Raw genomic sequence first — 20,483 nt, 5'->3', positions numbered from 1 at the left:
TAAAAGCCTCCAGAAAAATCAGCTCCGCCAGAGCTGAAGAAGACAAAATATTTTATCTTATCAGGTATTTTATTTATCAATTATCTCAAGTTGTTTGACTTTTATTTGCCTCTTGAAATACTTAAATCCTGGTTCAACTATGGAAATAACTTTGTTTTGAAAAGTGCCATATATATATACTATTTACTATTATAAACATTAAACACCTGTGACCAAATAGTAATTTTTATTAAAGTAAAACAAAGGAATCAAAAGTAAAACACAATACAAATTTAAATGTAAACATTACGTAATTTCTTTGGCTTTACCTCTCTGCTCTCCCCTCCACCAGCCTCCGTTGACTTCTGACCTCCCCCTGATGGACGGGATGTCCATTCTGAACTTCCTGTCGACCTCCGCTGACCTCTGGCTGGGGGGCAGCCATTGGCTGAGCTCACCAGGGAGGCGGGGCTTGTTCAGTCTGAGGCCATTCAGCTCGATGCAAACCTTCAGCTTCTTCACGTCCTCCAGAGTCGAGTCTGTGATGGATAAGAACCAATGAAAGGTCAGGAGGAGTGAAACAACAACCAATCAACCATCAGGAAAAATGATCGAGGAAAACGAAATGATACCAATTAAATATTAATAAAGATAATTGATAAAACATCTTGAGATCAGACCATGTTACTGCTTTAATTTTACGGAAAACTAAATTGTATTCACATTTACAAACCGCTTCCTGAAACAGACTCAAGAACCTCTGTGAGGAAATTATCACATAGATTTTAGAAATGTGTGAACTTATGTGAATAAGTATGAAGGAGGAAATCTTACCGGTGATGAACTTCTTGTTGAATGGGCCTGTCCTGTCCTCCTCCTCCCTCTCTTCCTCCCTCTCCTCCTCCCTCTCTCTCTTCAGCCGGCTGCTGACGATGCTACTCTGGTGAAAAGGCTCCAAACTAAAAATACGCTTCCGGTTTATCGCCATGCTGAGACTCGAAGCTGCGAGTCCCGGCGTGGAGGCGTTTCCCTGGAACAGGCCTCTGGCTGTGGACAGAAACCTTTGTTGTTGCTGTTGTTGTTGTTGTGTTTGTGAGACTAAATTGTCCTCTTTCTTCTTCTCCTCCCGCAGACCTCCTTCCTCTTCGTTTTTCTCCTCCCCCACTGAACCGTCATCCTTCTCTCGGAGGACGGGGGGGTTGTCGGAGTGGCGGCACAGCGATGAGACGGGGAGGTGGCTGTGAGGGCAGGATGGATGGAAACCTACACAGACGCAGACAAACATAAAAATGTTCTGTTTGAATTTCAAATGAAGATTTTATCCAATAACACAAAAATTGTCTAAAGCAATATGCAGACGACACTCTGCTGTATCTCAAGATGTATATTGTTGATACTTGCTGCTGAACTGCCTTGACGATGGAAACTTCTGGGTGGCTAAAAGCTTTCTAAGGCCTAAGCTAAAGACATAGCGTAGCACAATCATTCTTGGATAGGCAGGCATCTCAACATTGGCGTCTTTTGACAGATTAATTTGCTTGGTGGCACGTTGAGTAAAAGTATTGAAGGTGAATACTTCCACATCATGTGCTCAACTGTTCTATAGGGTTCAAACGGTTTCAGATCTTCATGGTACGATAACCATCTCACACCATATCCGTTTCATGGTACAAATCACACTTCCTCATTCCCATCCATTTTCACCCTGTGCTCCACTAACAGTGGAACAAGCTTAATACCTGGATGAACTTCCATCAACTTTCCTGTTACAACAAAAGCTGAAAATGTTTCATTTGACACTAAAACAAACCTTAGATAGAGGGAACATCGCTAACGTCTGTATAAGAAATTAGCCAAAAATTAGCTTGATATACCGTTTGTGCGACACTCATCTGGAATCTGATTAATTTAGATTTTGTCGTTTACACAGAGAATTTCAATCGTTGACAGTTTTTCCTCCTAATTTAACTTCTATACTTCCAACGCTAATTTTAAACTGATCATAAAACAATACAACAAATCAGGATTTAACTCAACTCAAACCTTCCAAACTTGTGGATGTGACAAAAAACTGAGCGGAAAAATCCAGTTTGTGTTTCAGGTTTGTGTATTTGTGTGCATGAATGTGCACACTTGGCTTCCTAGAGAAAATGAGGGCAGCGGTGTGCTCGGCTCAAAGTGAGCGAGGTGCACCGAGAGTTCAAATGTGTGCGCATGACAGACAGACAGACACACACACACACACACACACACACACACACTCACACACACACACACACACACACACAAAGAGACAAAGAAAATGAAGATCAACTTTAAAAAAACAACAAGTTTGTGTGTTTAATGTTGTGTGTGTGTGTGTGTGTGTGTGCGTGTGTGTGTGTGTGTGAGCGTGCACATCATCCTGCAGAGCTCTCCGGAAATCCTCTTACCTCTCTGTGCCTCGGCGGCGGCTGCAGAGGGAGTTCTTCCTCCTCCTCCTCGCCTCCCCTCGTTCTGCTGGCAGCGCTCCCACCCTCCTCCGCCCTCTTTCTTCCTCCCCTCCTCCGCCTCCTCTTCTTCTTCCCTCCCTCCGTCTTCCTGCTGGCCGTCTGCCAGCGCCGTCTCTCCTGCCGCCACCGCTGCTGTCATCCCTTCTTCTTCTTCTTCGTCTTCATCTTCTTTGTCTTCTTCTTCTCTTCCTCCCTCTTTCTCCTTCAGCTCCAGCTCAGAGAAGCGCAGCATGGCACGCTGGGAAGAAATGAAAAAGGTGATAAATACAATGAGAGCAAAACGCTTCGGCGCTTCACTTAAACTGAAACTCCAACTTGTTTCAGTGCACATCAGCTCTAATGCTAACTCATGTCAGCACTTCCACTTCATCTTCCTTCAGTGTTTAAAAGTCAGCTGATTGTTCTCGAGGACAGAAAGTGTCACATTTTTCATGCTGATGTTTGTTCAAGTTATAATTTTTTGCAAACTTGAAATCACGTCTTCACACCAGATCACGACATCGACAACACAAGATGACCGCTCTCTTATTCGGGATAATTTGGCTTTAGTTTTGGACACCAGGAGGAAGCGGAGACGCATCGTCCATCTTTATATAAAGGCAATAAAAACAGACTTTGTTGACACCTGAGTGGCAGCTGAGTCCTCTGGTTGATATCTGATGGATGGATCAGTGTTAGTTTCACATCATCACCGTCACCAGTTGGACTGGTTCTGCTCCAGACTCTCAGTGATGCTCAGATATAAACAGCAGCTGTCAGGCACAGGTGAGTTCTTAGCTATTTTCTCTGGCAGCTGGAGCCTCGGGAAACTTCAGGGTTTTAAATCACAAACACACCAGAAAATATGAACTTTTAAAACCTCACTGTGTGACCCTGGACCCTGCTGCATTGAAGGAAAATAAACTCCCTGTTGGCGTCTGAACACACAAACTGACAGAAAATATAAAAACATAAACCAGGTGGGATGAATTTCCTTTACGTAACATCAAATTCACTCAAAGTTTTTGGAAACTAGGGGTTTAGCATGCAGCTAACCGAGCTGGGACTTGCCATTTATAACTTAAAAATCCTGAATCAAATGGAAAACAGGCTCAATAATTGTCAGACAGATAGAAAAGATGGAAGGCTTTCAAGGAACTTCAACTCTCTTCACCACGATTACTTTCTGTCAGTGCTCGTTCTACCCATCACAACTCATCTATTATTCTCACGCAGAAACATAGAATTATATACTGTATAATTTGAAGACAAAGATACAATTCATTTTAAAATCATGTTGAGATGTCTCACTCTTAAACAAAAAAAGGACAACCAAGAAACACTCATGATTTAACCTTCACCTCCGTCTAAATCAAGAGACATTTTCTTCAGAAATAAAGATGCTGAATATCCAGGACGTTCACCCGACACCCTGAGATGAACTAAACCTAGTAACCGTTGGTAACTACTCCCTACTGACAGCACAGTATTTCTCGCTCACCTCCCTCTGCCCTGACCACAAACCCATTTTAAAAATTAATGGCCCATGAAACGATCTACAAATCCATCCAACGCTGCCACTCGGAGCCGGCAGCACCCAAGGGCGTAGGAGGGAAATGTGAGTTAATTTGTGCAGTAACCCCCCCTCCGCCAGCACCACCAGCAGCACCACCAGCACCACCACCAGCAGCAGCAGCACCACCACCAGCAGCACCAGCAGCACCAGCAGCAGCAGCACCACCAGCAGCACCACCACCACCAGCACCACCACCAGCAGCCACGACCGACCAAGCAAACAGCCTTCCAGAGGGAATGAACCACCCTGACAGCTCAGCTTTCTGTCCAGAGAAGACTTCAAAGAGGAGGGAGACAGTGGAGAGTTCATATATATAGTTCATATATATATATGTATATACATATGTGTGTATATATACATATATATGTATATTATATTTTGAATTTGTTGCGGAAATGAACAAGAAACATTTATTGTCCAGTTTGTTCTGTTTTTGTCCAGAACCTACTTTAAAACATGACTCACTATATAATTCAAATAGTAGTAATAGGCAGATTTTAAGAATTGTATTTGGGACGTGTGGTTATTGAAGTTATTGATCAAATTCAATTGCAGCACCAACGAAATTAACAAATTGCCGATACCTCAAAAAAAGACTTCAAAGAGGACACAGCTAGCTTGGCGTTAGCCTGCAGCTGCACTTTTTGATGTTTCAAAGATCCTTTATTGATTTCTTTGAGAGATGGGTTCACTCGTGGAGGAAAAACTGAACTGAACTAAAGTGATGACATTGCCAAAGATCCTTTATTGATTTGTTTGAGAAGAGGGTTGGACAGATATGAGGCAGTGATCTTTGTAACAAACTGAATTTCTATCTTCTGTTGTTCATGTCGAATCACTGAAGGCTGCGATTTTAATTTTGGTGAATATTATTTGAACTTGTCTAACCAGAACCTGCATTAAGAAACCAGGATCAAGTCGAGCTGCTGTTGTAAAATACTCCTATCTATTTGAAGACGGCTTTGAAAATGTAAATGACAGTTGTCAGGACATAAAGTCAAGAATAGCTGAACATTTTTAAATCGAATCAGTCGTGAACTTAAAAAGTCAAATCGCGGATTTGAAGAATCGTGCCTCTCCTACGAAGTGACACATCAATTCCTTTTACGTCCAGTGCTTATTTCAACCGCCATTTCAACTCCTCTCACACACTGAACTTCTTTAAGTGCTTAATTTCAGTTATTTTCCATCAATGCAAAAATAGCCCAAGATGAGGATTGAAAGTCATGACATCCTGACTATCTGTAACTAGTAGGGGTCAAACTCCCAAAATGCAACTCAAATCGATTAAGGTACATTAATACATCAGAAACTTTTATAGGTCAAAGTTTTGGTTTCTGGTGTTCGCCTCGTGTTCACTGTCACCTAATTTTAGTCTAGCTGTTCACATAAAGAATTGTGCTCGATGGGAAATGTAGTTTATTATTTATTTGTTCTTAATTCAGCATAAGCCAGCCTCCATTAGGAGGCTCTGTGTCTGTGTGGTTGAAGTAGTCAAGGCTAATCTGGGGCTCCAAGGATGAGGAAGAAGAGGAAAAACAGGAGGAGGAAGAGGTGGATTTCATAAAAGTACCACTTTGCTTCCTCCTCCATCTGCCGAGGGATGGGAGAGGAGGATGAAGAGGGGGAGGAGGAGGAGAGATTTAATTTGAGTTGAAGGGGGGATCTCGAGGGGACGAGGTGGTGAAGAGAAACAGAGGAATAACAAGAAGCGAGAGCAGGCAACGAACAGAGAGGCAGAGAAACAAAAATAGAGCAACAAAAGGTGTCGAGAGAAAAGAAGAGACTGAGATAAATATATAAAGATGGAAAGAAAAAGAGATGGATTTCCTCTCTGCCTCCATTTTTCGTAATTTGTTGGGGAAAACCAGCAGGATACAGCTGGTGTGTTATCCTAACTCGACCTCAGCACGACCCGAAACATTTCCAGGCAGAATAAGGAAGAGAGGAGGAGGAGAACGAAGAAGAGACGGCAATTCTCCTCGAAACACCTCGTTACACATGCTACATCTCCTGCCAGATTCAAACACCTCAATAAAGCCTGAAAACACCTCCTCATTAGGGCTGTCACGATTCTCCAAATCCTCGATTCGATTCAGTTTTCGATTCTAAGGTCACGGTTCGATTTGATTCTCGATTTTTACATTTATTTTTTTTAAGCACATGTTGCTGCCATTTTTAGACTAGACTTTTATGCAATATAATATCTGACCTTTGTTCGCAATGTACCACACTACATTGTCAAATTTAAAACATTTATTAACAACATAATGTAACAATAACTTATATCTTCAGTCAGTTGGAAACTTAAACAAAATAACCTGCCATCTAGTTTCTCTTTGTAACTGCAGTCTTCTTCACAGAAGATGATTCAAGTTCACAACAAAACAAACAAAAAAATAAACAGCCATGTCCACAGTCGTCTCTGAACAGTGAAGTGTCTTAACAAACTATTTCCAACAGTTGGACATATACAAGGTGTGTAAAGTGTGAGTGGGCGAGCGAGAGTGAGGGAGCGTGTGGACAGTGAATGATTGGGAGAGGAAGGAGAAGAAAGCAGCAGCAGCAGCGACAGCAGCAATAAAGTGTTCAATACAGGCTGCAGTCTGGCTGAATAAAGGCGACGGCTCCTCAGATACAGCAAAGCTCCCTGGTATTATTTCCCCACCAGCTCAACACGTGAAAGGGGGTTCACCCCGAAGGTAAACAGAAACTTCGGCCTGGAGGAAATCATCTCCCCTGTGCTTCCCGACCACGGTCCGGGAGCCGAGCAGGAATGGTGTAACACCATGCTGTCGTTTGACTGCTGCTGGCTTAGCTAGTAGCTAAGTTAGAGGAGGTTGACTCGCAGCACTTCAACACATTTTTTTCCCCTTGGCAAGCCGACCGGACGTGACGTGGGGGTGTGGCAGCACCGACGATTCCATTTTTTAATTCCGAGTTCGAGATTGTGGCGAAATTTCGGTCGAAATCAAAATCGTGACAGCCTTAGTCCTCATACATAACTCCCACCACATCCCACATCTGGAAAGAGCCGGCTAATGTGAAAACATATCTTTTTGTTTCCATTGTGGCCCTATATCAATGCTAAGTTTTTAGAAAATTCTAAATCAAAAATCACTCGAAATGAGCTTTCAATTTTGATCATCAAGTTTTTTTTCTCTCCACTTCCGCCTACTTGCACATTTCCAATGTAAACCAAAACAACACCTCAAAGTTGACACAGCTAGCTCAGCATAAACCTTTAGCTGCACTTCCACCCTGTCTGAAGTGGGTGCACAAACTCAGCCCCACGTCAAAGGTGTAAATAACACCTTCTTAAATCAGTTTGGGATCTCAGGGCTTCAGAGTAATTAATTATGATAAAGAATTAAGAACAAATAAAGGGCCATAAATCTGCTTAGAAATCCTCAAAAAAATACTGTCCTTAGAAGAGCAGAACTTGCTTGAGAAACTTCATGTTTTTAAGTTTTCTTCAGTGTCAAAGTATTCAAGTGATAGTTGTCTGAACATCCTGCCACCTCATCCTTCATAGAAGATTGTTTTTCATGAACTCCAGTTTATAAAACAACTGCCTTGTGTTTTTGTCTGTATGGTACCATAATGAACGTTTTTACGTATCTTTTTCATGACTTTTTATTTTTAGTTGGTGTCTCACAACTCTTTTTTGAGTGGTCCCCAACATTTTTAATTTTGTAAAGGGGGGGGTTATCTATAAAATGAAAACTGTATTTTTATATTGCCTATGTATTTTTAATGTGTGTTGTGGAGTGACACCGAAATAAAGTTTATCTATCTATCTATCTATCTATCTATCTATCTATCTATCTATCCATCCATGAGTACACTGCAGACAGGAAGCGCTAACAGCTAATTCGGCAAAAGTTTTTGGGGTTTTTTTGGGTTGTTTTTTTGTGTTTTAAAACAAGTCCCAAGCTACTTCAGTTGTTTAAGAGAATGCTGCAACTCTGTTTCACTGTGAATCTCAAGAAATGTTTTATGGATTACAAAATGGGGTGACAAAAAAATTCTTAACATCTTGAATCTCCTTGTGCTCCATCAAACAGAATTTGGGGGATGCCAGAACATGATGATATCGGAGTTAAAGACCAAGACTGCAGCGCAAAGGGAACTTTTGAAATTCAGAAAAAACATTAAATATCCTCCTGCCTTCAAAAAACGTCATGATCATACAACAATGACCGTAATAAGCCAACGATGTTGTGAAACTTAACTATCAGTGCATTTGGAGTCCACTTCAGAGTGATTTTACTGTGGGTAAGGAACCATGACAGAACCAAAAAGAACCAGAACCCACCATTATGATGTTTTAATACAGGCATCTTTAAGCTTCTGGTTACCCTCCAAGTTAACCCATAACAACACTTACAACAAACAGCTCATGAACATTTTTCTTAGAATACACATTATCCTGCACGCTTCATACTACTGTATCAGCCCCTTGTGCATTTCCCTGCAAGAGAACTGAAACCATCTGGGGTTGGAGAGAGAAACTTACTGAATTTATACAGTATAGTACTACACTGTAGAAGTACTTCTACAGTTTTGAAAGAAATCATTTTACCTTGAGTCAAACCCAGAATTGTACAATAGAATAACAGTGAAGGGTAGGCCAGTGTGTGTGAGTTAAATTACTTTGATGGACAGTAAGCAGAAAAATTTATATCAGGAAACAAACCCAAACAGGCAGCGCCAATGCAATGATTACACTCCAGACCGGCAGTGAATATTAGATCTGTCCTCTGGACTGGACTATCACTGTTTTATGGACTAAGGAAGTAATGAATATAAAAGAGAGAATTTTATTTAGATCTTACCTGGAGTGCTCTCTGTTCTCTGCTCAGTTTGCTGGTGTCGGCGTAAAGCTCCGTAGTCACACATTTAATCCGATCCCCCACATAGCCGGATGAATTGGCAATGCGTTTCGTGAGGCTGGAGTGCCGGTTCTTGTTGCAGCCGAGGCCCTCATCTTCGTCTGCCAGGAGATCCATGCTGTCCTCGATGTCTTTCCTACCATCTCCACAGCTATCAATGGTGAGGTCAGAGTTTGGCGTCCCTCTTCCGGGCTCTAACTCACTGGAGGAAAAGCCTTTACACTGTGGGTTTTGGTTGACTTGTGTTTCTGGAGTCCGATCTGTTGGCATCAAGTTAAATCCTCCATTGGTAGGTTTGCCAGGTGAAAGGTGCTGACAAGTTGGGCCCAGAGAAAAGTTGTTCCTATATGTTGGAACCCTTGGATTGTTATTCACACAGGTCTGGTTATTTCCTAAAGACTGGCCATTAGAAAGGGTATTTCCACAATTTGGACAACTTAAACAATTCTTTCCACATGCAGGAGCCCTAGGATTCAGGTTTTCACAAACTGGACGTATGGCATTGCGGTCTTCACAATTTGTAAACCTGGTATTGATGTTCCTGCAATTAGGAGTCACTGGGTTGCTACTTCCAAGCGATGGACCGCTAAAAATCCTGGGTTCACAAGTTGGAACCCTCAGATTTCTGCAACATGGACCCACAAAATTTATGTTGGCAAAATTTTGACTGTTTACATCTCCACTGTTACATGCAGGACTTCTTGGGTTCACACACAGTGCAGGCCTGGTGTTCCTAACTCCTCCTGCTGGAGCCCTGGGATTAAAACTCCTGCAAGCTGGTACCTGGTGACTTAAATCTCTACATGCTGGTCCAGGACTGTCTGACTGACAGCTGTTGGTGACTGTACACACTGCTCCCATGATGTTAGAATTGTTACAGTCACCAGAATGATTTTCTTTGCTAACAGGACAAAATGAGTTGCCATTTCTTGAAGGGCTCTGCTCAGGATTAACATGTTTATTGGGTGAGGCCTCTGACTTTGCTTCATCACTACCTCTCTTCCCATCAACATCATCATTCCTACCATTAGTGACACTTATCAAGTCCCCAGCACCAGCAGAGGATCCACTTTTACATTTTCTAGAAAACTGCTGTGGGGAAGTTCGGGCACAGCTCATTGTCTGCTCCTCTGTGATGTCCGGCAATGGACTAAGTGGCTCATCATTTTCCTGGATGTCCTCTGAGATCTCCTCATGTGGAGAGGGAGGTGAGGAAGAGTTGTGATGAGGAGGTTGTGGTTGGGAAGTGTGGGGTAGTAAGTCTTGTCTTTGCTCTGCTGCCTGGCTCAGAGGCAGGGCTTTTGGAGGCCATGGCTCTCTTTCTTGAATGTGGTTACAGCCACTGGAACCATGCTTGGAGGAATCCTCTCTTATGGTAGATAGAGAGCTGGGCTTGTTGGTGGACAAATCATCATCTGCCTCATCCCGCACCAGGTCAATAAAGACTACATCATCTCTTGCAGAAGCAAAGCTTTTGCTTGAAGTCTTTGTGGTTTGGTTTGTGGACTTGTCCCTGTCATTGTCACTCTTGTGGGATCTGTCAGCATTCCAGGTTTTATCCTGGGTCGCAAGTCCATCAGGACCTGGGTGTGAGGAAACAGGTGGAGGGGCTATCCCCCGTGAATTCTGGTATGTCATGAAGTCACCTTGGTTTGAATGTACTCCATATGGAGAGCCATGTTTTGGTGCCATGCGAGATGGGTAAAAACTGTTACTGCCAAGCAGGACTGGATGGGGATAGACAGGCCCTTTTCCTGGTATGTTCATACGTTGCAAAGACATACTCTCAGCAACTGAGTATGGGATGTAGCGGTTAGTGTAACCTAAGCCAGGAGGGAGGTAGGAGTCACCATAGATTTGACTGGCAGAGTTTCCACTCTCCACACGAGGCTGCTGCTGTGTGTTAGCCTCAGGCTTCGCAGGAGTCATGCTCTGTTTTCCAGGGCATGTATGAGCTTCTCCTTTACTGTTTGAATGGACTTTCTCTACATCAGTCGGGGGGACTCGTGGCCATTCAACTTTGGACTTTGGGGAAGGAGATGATGCAGAGGGTCTTCCCACTGCGACAGGGTTTTGACTACTGGTAACCTCAACTGCTGTGGAGCCAGGCGAGCTTTGAGGCTGTGGATGATGATCTACACTCTTATTTTTTATAATACCGGAGCCTGTGCTGTGGTCAGAGCTGAGCGTTTGGGAAGGACCTGGAACAACCCAAGGAGAGGGTACAGTGCTGATCATTTCAGGACGATCTGGAGTTGTTACTGGTGTGCCAACAGCTGGGGGGAGACCCTCCTTTAAGTGCCTGTCCTGACTGGCTAGCAGCCCATAACAAGTTGGTGGTAAGTACCCTAACTTGCCCAGAGCCCCTAATTTGGAAGGTAATCCATCTGAGAATCCTTCCATCTCTTTGGCAGACAGATCCAAAGGTTTTTCCCCAGGGTTTTTGGCAGGCGTTTGAGATACAGCTCTGTCCATTGGTGTCTTTGCAGGTGATGTGCACTTCTCTGCACTACAGCAGTCTGAGCTGGCATCTTTGGTTTTGTTGCTGCCTGAGTGCATGGGAGTGCAGTGCTCAGAGCTCAGGGGTGAGAAAAAGGGGTGAGACACGGAAAGTGAGGTTGAGGATGAGGAGGTGCTTCTGTAAAGTGACTTCTGGAGGTCTGTGGTGTTGGTGCTGAGAGGCTGGGGTTGGGGAACTGAGCAAGGAGGTCGGGTAACTGGAGGTGACTCTAAGGCAGCAGTGCTAGCTGAACTGTTAATAGGGGCACCACCACTTCCACTTCCTTTGCTGCTAGGAGTGGTTTTGGTGCCACTGCTGCCTTGTTGTCGCTCAGCATGGTGGACAGATTGAGACTCCTGGTGGATCTGTGGACTGGTGCTGAAGGTAGAGTGTTCCTGATGTACCTGAGGACCCAGACTCTGTAAGGCCTTGTCCTGGCAGTGGGGCAGGGGTGAAAGGACAGCAGGAGTTGGATTCGCTGTATGGATTCTTATTGGAGGGCACAGCGGGGATGAGATATGGGCCGGGGCATAATGAGGCAGGTAGAAAAGTCTCTCTTCCCCAGGTGTGCTACTCCCGGCCCCAGTGGAACACAGAGATTGATAAGCCAGCTGCTGGTGGATAAAGGGCGATGGCTGGGACAGGAAAGAGGCTTTGTATGCCATGTCCAGGAAGGGGTACATTGTTGCATCAGCATAAGGGCTGATCCAGGGCAACCTCAGGAAGCTGCCAGCACCATTCAAGCTCAGTTCTGACTGCTTGTCACTGGGTAGACCTCGGCGGTCTAGCCCCAAGCCATTTCCCCCAGCAGGGACAAGTAGAGGTTTCTGCAACCCTGGTGGTGGGCTCTTATAGAGTCCAACATATCCATTTGCAGATTTATCCAACAGGGTTACATCTGGTTTGTACAAGAGATCATAGCCATGCGGGAGAGAAGTGCCAGCCTCCTGGGGCTTTTCACCAGAGAGAGGGTGAATGCCAGGGTAGAAAATTCCTCCGTGCGGGCGGTAGGTTTCACCCACCAGAGCATTGCGGTCGATGCTGAGGGCAGCCAGCGGGTTCATCCTGTAAGATGCGCTGGCATCCACCTGCAAAACGGAGAAGAGAGACAAAGTAAGTAATGATCAGACTGGGGATTCGCTGCTATAGAACAGAACAATGATTTATTAAACACTTCAAACATGTAGAATGTTTTGTATTCTCTTTATACTTTTATAACGTTGCATCTTTGCACCTACCCTGAACAACTTAGTTACCAATAAGGCAAGGTACACTTGTTTGATGGATGACCATTTCAGTTTTGGTACAGAAACATGTAAAGTTTTGTGTTGTCACTGGATTTTCAAGGATTAACTTGCAATGTAACACCAGTAACACCAGTGTGTCCCCCAATAACTTTCCCAGTTTCCCAGAAGCACCAGATATTCACAGGAACCAGCGGATCTTTGTCATATAGTTAAGTTTAAGTATAAAAGATAGGAAAAGGAGTGTTCAGTCTTTGTAAGTGTTAGTGATCTTGAGGTGGTGTTCCTGGCTTTAGCAACCAAATGACACTCTAGAAACCAACAGGCCATGTGCTTGGAACCATGGAGTCAAATTACAAAGCCTTACTCGCATTTCCAATTTTCAGCCCGACCCCTGGTTTTCGAGTGCCCTATTGCCCCTCAGAACAGATTTAGAGGGGTAGTGGTTGAAATCTCCACCTATGAAATGAGACAACCCTTCAAGACCCTTATACATAATCTCTTGTCGTTGATGGTGTTAATGTAAACCAGACATTTCCCATATGCTGTCTCTAGCGGTGGTGATTTCTCTTGTGTTACTGTGGCAACCCTTGTATTATTACAGTGCATACTGCCATTTATCTGATGGAGGTACAAAATAATTCAATTATTATCTATTACTATTATTACTATTCCTGGCTTTGCTTGTCTACATTAGTATCCAAACATGACTGCTACTCAGTGCAGTGTTGTTTCGATGATTGAAAATATTCAAACTCTTTTCTTTATTCTCCCATGGATAAGTCAGAACACACTACACTTGCTCTGGTTTTAAAAAAGGGGCGTCATAAGCATTTTTATGTGGCCCTTGGTCATGATAACCCAGCCCCAACAGCCCCTGACGTAAGCTGTTCTTTATTCTAGACAATCCTGTGTTGGTGCCACTCTGGCACCAGTTTTCCTGGCTGCAAAGAACTGGTTCCAGAGTAGGCACGGGCTCCGAACCAGCACCTGAAGCACCTTGGTCAAAAAGCAGTATTGTTTTTTTTCCTGGCTGCTAGTGCTGCATTATAGGCTAGAATTAGCAACCTGTGCTCCTACCCTGCCAGTCTGCACTGATATCAGAGGAGCGGTACCAACTACAGCAACTTCACTGCTGGACTTTCATGTCGTCAAAGAGAAATACATAAAAATGCGGGGCTGTCATGCACAAATCAGCAACAGCAATTCACAAATGTATCTAGTTAGCTACTGAGACATCAGTAAACTAGTAATGATTGTTTTCTGCTTGTTATTAAGAAAAGGACCACAATACATTGAAACGACTGAGATTTTGAAGTGTGCCTCTGAAAAACCTTTGTTTGGAGGGCGAAGAATCGTGACACCCTACCCCTCGACGTGAATGTACGAAACGGAGGGGGAGGACTAAATGCTAGAGGCAAGCAAGGGGAGTTTTGGGATTGAGCCAATATCCTGAATGATTAACCATAGTTAAATGTTTTAAAATTGTTCTGAGGCGACTTTTGACACAAACAGCAGTTGATCTAAACAAACAGGACTCTTATTGGGAATTTGCTTTAGGTGCACCCATTCACAACCAAGCATCCAACACTGTCGCTGCAATACACACTGCAGTATTGATTAAATCTGGACAACTCTCCCTTCTTTCTTTTTTTCCACACGAAAAACTCTTCAATAAGCCAGTGCATTGCACATGGTTACATTTTCATTCAAGGACAACCAGGAATGAAGGAAAAAAAGAATCTCAACTACAGGAAACGAAGCCTCTGATTTCATTTTTCCTTTCATGGAGAAAAATAAGAGCAGCCTTTTTTTTTTTTTTTAGTATTATGACGCCCAGAGCTACTCTTTCACTCTCCCTCGACAGGAAACAGAGAGACAGGGAGAAAAGAGGTGAGGCAAGGGTGAGAGAGAGAGAGAGAGAGAGAGAGGAAAAGAGAAAGAGGAAGCATGAGATAAACAAAGAGAGAGCGAGAGACAAAGGGAAAGCACGGCTGTAAGAAAGAGAGAGAGAGAGCGTCAGGGAGAGCAATATTGAAAGGAAGAAAAAACAGCCTAATTGAATTTCCTGTCACACGGCGACGTGAACCATCTCTGATTGGCTATCAGCCGCAGGGCCATTAGGAAATTATCCAGACAGCTGGGTGGCCGCCTGAGATGTGGAGGAAGAGAGATCCTTCACTCCTTCTGTTTTTTCAGGGCACCAAAAGACAAAAAAGAAAGAGATCGAAAACAGTGGCTGGAGGAAAATTAAACTCTGAATTAATGAAAAGAATGAGACAAACACATTTTTCTTATATTAAGCTGAGCCTTTTATAAACAAGAAGAGGACAACGTGATGGTCACCACAACTGGTGTTATGTGAAATGACGTTGGGAATGACTGTGGCTTGAAATTCTCTGGTGCAATATTTTCGTACATAACTTGATGAGCACTTGATTTAAAAGTAGTCACTGGATGAACACTGTTGGCATAAGCCTTCTCCTGTCCTTCTCCCTTCAGCTATCTGTGTTGTCATTTACAAAATCTCCATCAGGACGAGAAACAACAGCAAGAACGTTATGTCTTCACAGGAAGCCAAGTATATTTCTCATGCATCAATATTACATACAAAGACATGGACAGATGAAAATTTGTCAAATTTGTCATTCACATGTTCCAAAATGTGTTGAAAATATTCAACTTTCAGTGAAAAATGTGTGTTGTGGGGCTTTGTGAGCCAGATCCAGACCGTATGGAGGAATAAACACCTGGAGTCATATCAGATTCTGCTCTGATCCGGAGGAGAGCTCAGAGATTACTTTTTAACTTTTGGGATTACAAAGAGGATTTATCTTCACTCCTGCTTATCAACCTGACTGCAGCAGTGAGCCGTGGAGGTATACTTTACTCCATGAACGCTAAATGTTTTCAATACTGATACCTTTACCTTGACTTTGATACCAGTTCCTGAATACTTTTTTTGATCCCATTTCTATGAAATCCTTTTTAACAAAACATGCTGTGAGCCCGACTTTTGGTGTAATTTAGTGTTTTTCCTGCATGCCTCAAGACAGCCAATCAGATCTGGTCACAATAAGCATGCTGCATGCTTATTGGCTCACTGATGATGAGATTAACCCCTTAGATATTGAAATTTTGTATCAAATAACAAGACATTTTTGGATACTCGATAGTATCGAGGCAATTCAGTCGGTGCCATAAAAGTATTAACGTTCAATACTGAGGTCTATCCCAGACACTATTTTGCAGTGGCACCATCGCGGCTGAGTGTCCCCCAAGAAACATGAAAATGAAAATTAACACACAAAGTAGTTGTGCACTTCGTCTTGACTTGACCTTTGACCTCACCATGCTGAGCCTGCAGTCCTCTGGTTTCTGCTTCAGACGGGACTGTCTGCCTGGAGGACGCCGCTCAGTCCGCCATGTCTGAAAAACCACATGAGAGGAAGTCATCAACGACCGAAACCAACACTGAGGTTTCTGTACCTGAACAGAGGTCTCCCTCTGTGACAGAAACTGTTTGCAAACACATTCCCACCACATTTTATGTTTTATTATTGCGAAAGTCTTTTTAAAACCGGAGCCGGGAGGTTTCCTTTAGAACAAACTTGACCTTATGTCTCCTCTTATAACGACCACACTCATACCAGCATCCTCCTTCTTCCTGCACATCCCATTTCCTACAAAACTGATGGTTTTAAAAATGTCCGCACTAAAACACAACAGGTCTCCTCTAAATATGTGAGCTCTATATTTTTAATTTCATACTTTTAATGAATTATTTTAAAGTTTTGTTTCTCAGGGTGTCACGATTTTTGATTGATTGAGAGGAGCTTTGAATTTCCATCAAAAATCAGGAAGCGGGATCTGTGATTGACAGAATTCTTTTCTTGTGCGTGTCCGAAGGAAAAAACTACACTTAAAAGCTGACACAGCTGGATTAGCATTAGCCTGCAGCTAGCTTAGCATTAGCCTGCAGCTATCTTAGCGTTAGCCCGCAGCGTCACTTCTAGACTCTTCTCCTATGTAATGAAAACGCTCAGCTGACTGGTACCGGAGGAAACTCTGACAGCGTCGGACATGTTGATTTATTTTCTTTTTCAGAGATCCTCTATTGATTTGTTTGTGAAGAGGGTTCACTCTGGACAGATTACAGAAACTGAACTTTGTGGCAAACTGAATTTCTCTCTCTTGTTGTTTGTTGTTGAATCACTGCTGATTGTTGTTTTATTTTTGGTGAATATTATTTGAACTTTGAAAGATTCAAGCTGTTGGTGTAAAATATCTTTTTAAAGACAAGTTTTTCAGGATATAAGTCAGTAATGAAAAAAATGTTTAAAATGAAAATCTAATCTTGGATCTGGAGAATTGTGACACCACTAGTTGATTGTGAAGGTGGAGAAATGTGGACAAAAGGCAAAAACCAGGAGACGAAGACCCATTTCTCTTTTGCAGTACGCTGAAGGAGGAGGTCTATATATAAAAAATGTCAAATGTAAGCTTGTTCTGACGAACAGACCATAATGACGAAAGATCATTTTGCCTTGAAAAATGTTGTATTTCAACCTCTTAAAACCGCTCAAAAAACAGGACAATAAATAAATGAAGACTTGGTTCTATTTTCTGGATTCACAAAACCAAAAGAAGCTGAAAACAGTTTGAGATGTTTAAATTCTGCAAAAAGTCAATGGAGTTTGGTGCGCAGGAAAAGCACACTCAGCGAGGCAGACAGACTGAAAACACACACACACACACACACACACACATACTGATGTCCAACCTTGTAACATCGCTGAGGACGGTGAGCTGTGGGGTGTGTGTGTGTGTGTGTGTGTGTGTGTGTGTGTGTGTGTGTTTTATCGCCCAGCCGGAGGACTGATAAGGCACGTCGCCTCGTTTCCCGAGGAAGTCATAATCCAGCAGAGAGAAAACGTATCGGCGCTGCTGCTCCACACACACACACACACACACACACACACACACACACACACACACACACACACACACACACACACACACACACACAGTGATTGATGGCTGTTAGGGAGCTGGGATTTCAATAACGGCTCTTATCTCCAGACTATTGAAGGACAGCTGTGTGTGTGTTTGTGAGTGTGCGTGTGTGTGTGTTGTTTGAAGGATGAGCATGGACCACACACACACGTGCGCATGCACACGCACACACAGCTGGGTCTACTCGCGGGGAATTTTATTGGTGGATTTAAGCTCAATTTATCTCAAAAACAGGCCGAACACAACAGAACTTAACGATCCGTAATCACTGACGAGGCCGAGCTGAGATTAAATTTAAGGAAATATAAGTAAAAAAAAAAAAAATCAAACAAGATAACGAAGGTGCCAGATCGTCCTCAGTGTGGTTTCAAACACGGATTCATCTAAGAGTGAATATTCTGGGATTAATGCGAGTCACTGATTTTTAAATGTTGCACAGTCCAACAACTGATTTTTTCCGTCAATCCGTTATCGGACAGATCTCCTGACGACCGCCAAAACACATCGTACAAACAGAGTCGTCCTAAAGTTACACTCTGTTTGGTACAAACAACATTAACAAGTTCAAACGTGTTGTATGAACTCAACACTCGTTTAACCTGATATCTGAACGTTAGAGTTGAAATATAAAGAAGTTAACTACAATAAAATATAATGACGACCTGAGGCGCCAGATGGTGTTTTAAAAAGTCCCATCTGGGAAACAGGGCAGACATTTTCAAAAAATACTTGGGTGATTAGATGTAGGCTTGGGCCAATTAGATATTATCAAATATCGCAGTATTTGCCATCATACACAATATTTTTCACAATTTCAAACAGAGCTAAGGCATCCTCAGGCTTTTATTTTGAAAAGAAAATGCAAACAAAGCTGTCGTGGCAGCAGAGGCAACACGCGTTGATATTTTGGGGGCTACTACGCATGTACTGGCCTGATGTAGCGTCATGCACGCAGCGCTTTCACATACAGACACCCAGGACTTCGTCTCTAAGAAGAAGGCCAGCTCAGCAATTTGTCAATATTTCGGGTTTATAGTGGGAGAAAGTGGCGACCGAGGGGTTTGTCTTTGCCACAAGATGATGATATCAGCTCTTGCCATATTTGGGTGTGACAACATCGTGATATACATTTTCGGATATCGCCCGAGCCTAATGTGATGAACCATCCATATATCACCGTCAATCAACCAATCAGATCAACAGCAGGAGCCACCACCAGCAGAGCCAGTAGGTAAATCAAACTCTGAATGTAATGTACTCTAAATGTGTCTCAGGAGCCGATGAACCACATCCTCATTTCTGTTTGTCAGGTTAAAAACCTCTGGAATTGTGGGACTGAAACACTAAAGCCGGCTGAAACAAACGAAAAGGTTCAAACGTCCAGAAAAAACAAAGTTTTCATCAACAAAACACAAAATGAGAAGTGAGAACATGGAACCAGGAGGAGAGAGAGAGAGAGAGACGTCTGGCTGGACTGGAGCACCTGTTGACTCCGCCCACTTTTGGGGGTTTCCAAAAAAAACTACGATAAAAATCGATATTTGTGATATACATTTATATAAGCTGTGAAAGTTTGATCCACATCAGGCTTCTCCACTTTGTTGAAAATACGACAACAACTACAACTGAAGTCAGACAAAGCGTCAGAGGATTTATTTACAGGGACGTCCTCAAAGTCTCTGGAGTCATTTTGTGGGAATATTTCAGGAATTTTCTGGCGTCTTCACACTTAAAGAAAGTCAGATTTCACAGCAGACACAGTGAAATCCCAGAGGACTGTCACAGCAGTGTGAACTCAGGTGTCAGGTCACCAGGTGAAATCAACTCTACAGAAAAATAAAGAAAACCACGAGTTAAATTTCACACAACTCACCTTCTGCTCTTCTTCTGTGGTGTCCAGTCCGGTTCTTTATGATTTAATATCCAAGAGTCCGTCCGGTGACAACAAGCACGATCCAAACACATGAAATCTCCTCCTCGTGCTCAAGTAAATAAATCCATCCTCATCGATCTGCCGCGTGCTGATGCGGGACGCGGGACGGGGGGCGTGGGCGCGCACGTGCACACCCACAGCACACGCGCACACACACACACACACACACACACACACACACACACACACTGCCTTACAAATATAAAATAAAGGATTTTATGAATTAGGTTTGGCGTGAGAGCCACGCAGCGGCATGCTGAGCACGCGCACACACGGGTCAGGAGGAGGTGTCCGGAGCTGAGCAGAACTCCGTTTGAAAAACATCAAATTTAAGAACAACAGCGATAAATGGAAGTAATATTCCTCAGGGTGGCGCGGTCCACGTTTGTTTTCTTTCCGGTCCGGTCCGGTCCGGTCGGTCTGTCTGTCTGTCTGCGGGGTTTATCCTCCTCTTCCTCCGCACGGACACTGCCTCCCTCCTCCTCCTCCTCTTCTTCTCCTTCTTCTTCTCCTTCTTCTCCTCCTCTTTCTCTCCGCCGCTCTCTCGCTACAAACCGTCAAGTTACCCAAAACATTAACAGTCGCGTTTCCGCTGCACGCCTTCAAAATAAAAGCACGGCGAAACAATCTCAGCCTTTGATGTGTGTTTCAGATACTTTGAGTAAATGTACCTTAACTAACATGATACAAATGTGTGAAGTAACTGTAGTCAGGTAAAAAGTACTGCAACATGTAGTGGATCAGAAGTGTTGACTGGCTTCAAATGGAAGTACTCATGATGTGAAGTAACTCAGCTGAAGTACTTAGTTACTTCCCCCTCAGAGTTTAACATGTAATAACTGGCCACATGTGTAATTCACACTCAAAAC

The 20,483-nt window shown here is 43.3% G+C and overlaps 1 protein-coding gene across 1 annotated transcript in view; it reads right to left on the bottom strand.

Moving 5' to 3' along the window:
• The window catches only part of LOC311252947 (BCL-6 corepressor-like), a 40,562-nt gene extending 20,397 nt beyond the window's left edge, over positions 1–20,165 (bottom strand). The window contains 7 exon segments of the mRNA XM_084346611.1: positions 309–518; positions 814–1,242; positions 2,412–2,520; positions 2,551–2,709; positions 8,865–12,509; positions 16,017–16,094; positions 19,555–20,165. Coding sequence (XP_084202737.1) covers positions 309–518; positions 814–1,242; positions 2,412–2,520; positions 2,551–2,709; positions 8,865–12,509; positions 16,017–16,019 — 4,555 coding nt within the window. The 5' untranslated portion in view covers positions 16,020–16,094; positions 19,555–20,165.
• Positions 20,166–20,483: the final 318 nt, after the last annotated feature.

This window comes from Pagrus pagrus (assembly GCF_965226575.1).
Source record: "Pagrus pagrus genome assembly, chromosome: 24".
Taxonomy (NCBI): Eukaryota; Metazoa; Chordata; class Actinopteri; order Spariformes; family Sparidae; genus Pagrus; species Pagrus pagrus.
Note: the sequence above shows the minus strand (reverse complement) of the source record. Positions and strands in the feature narration are given on the sequence as shown.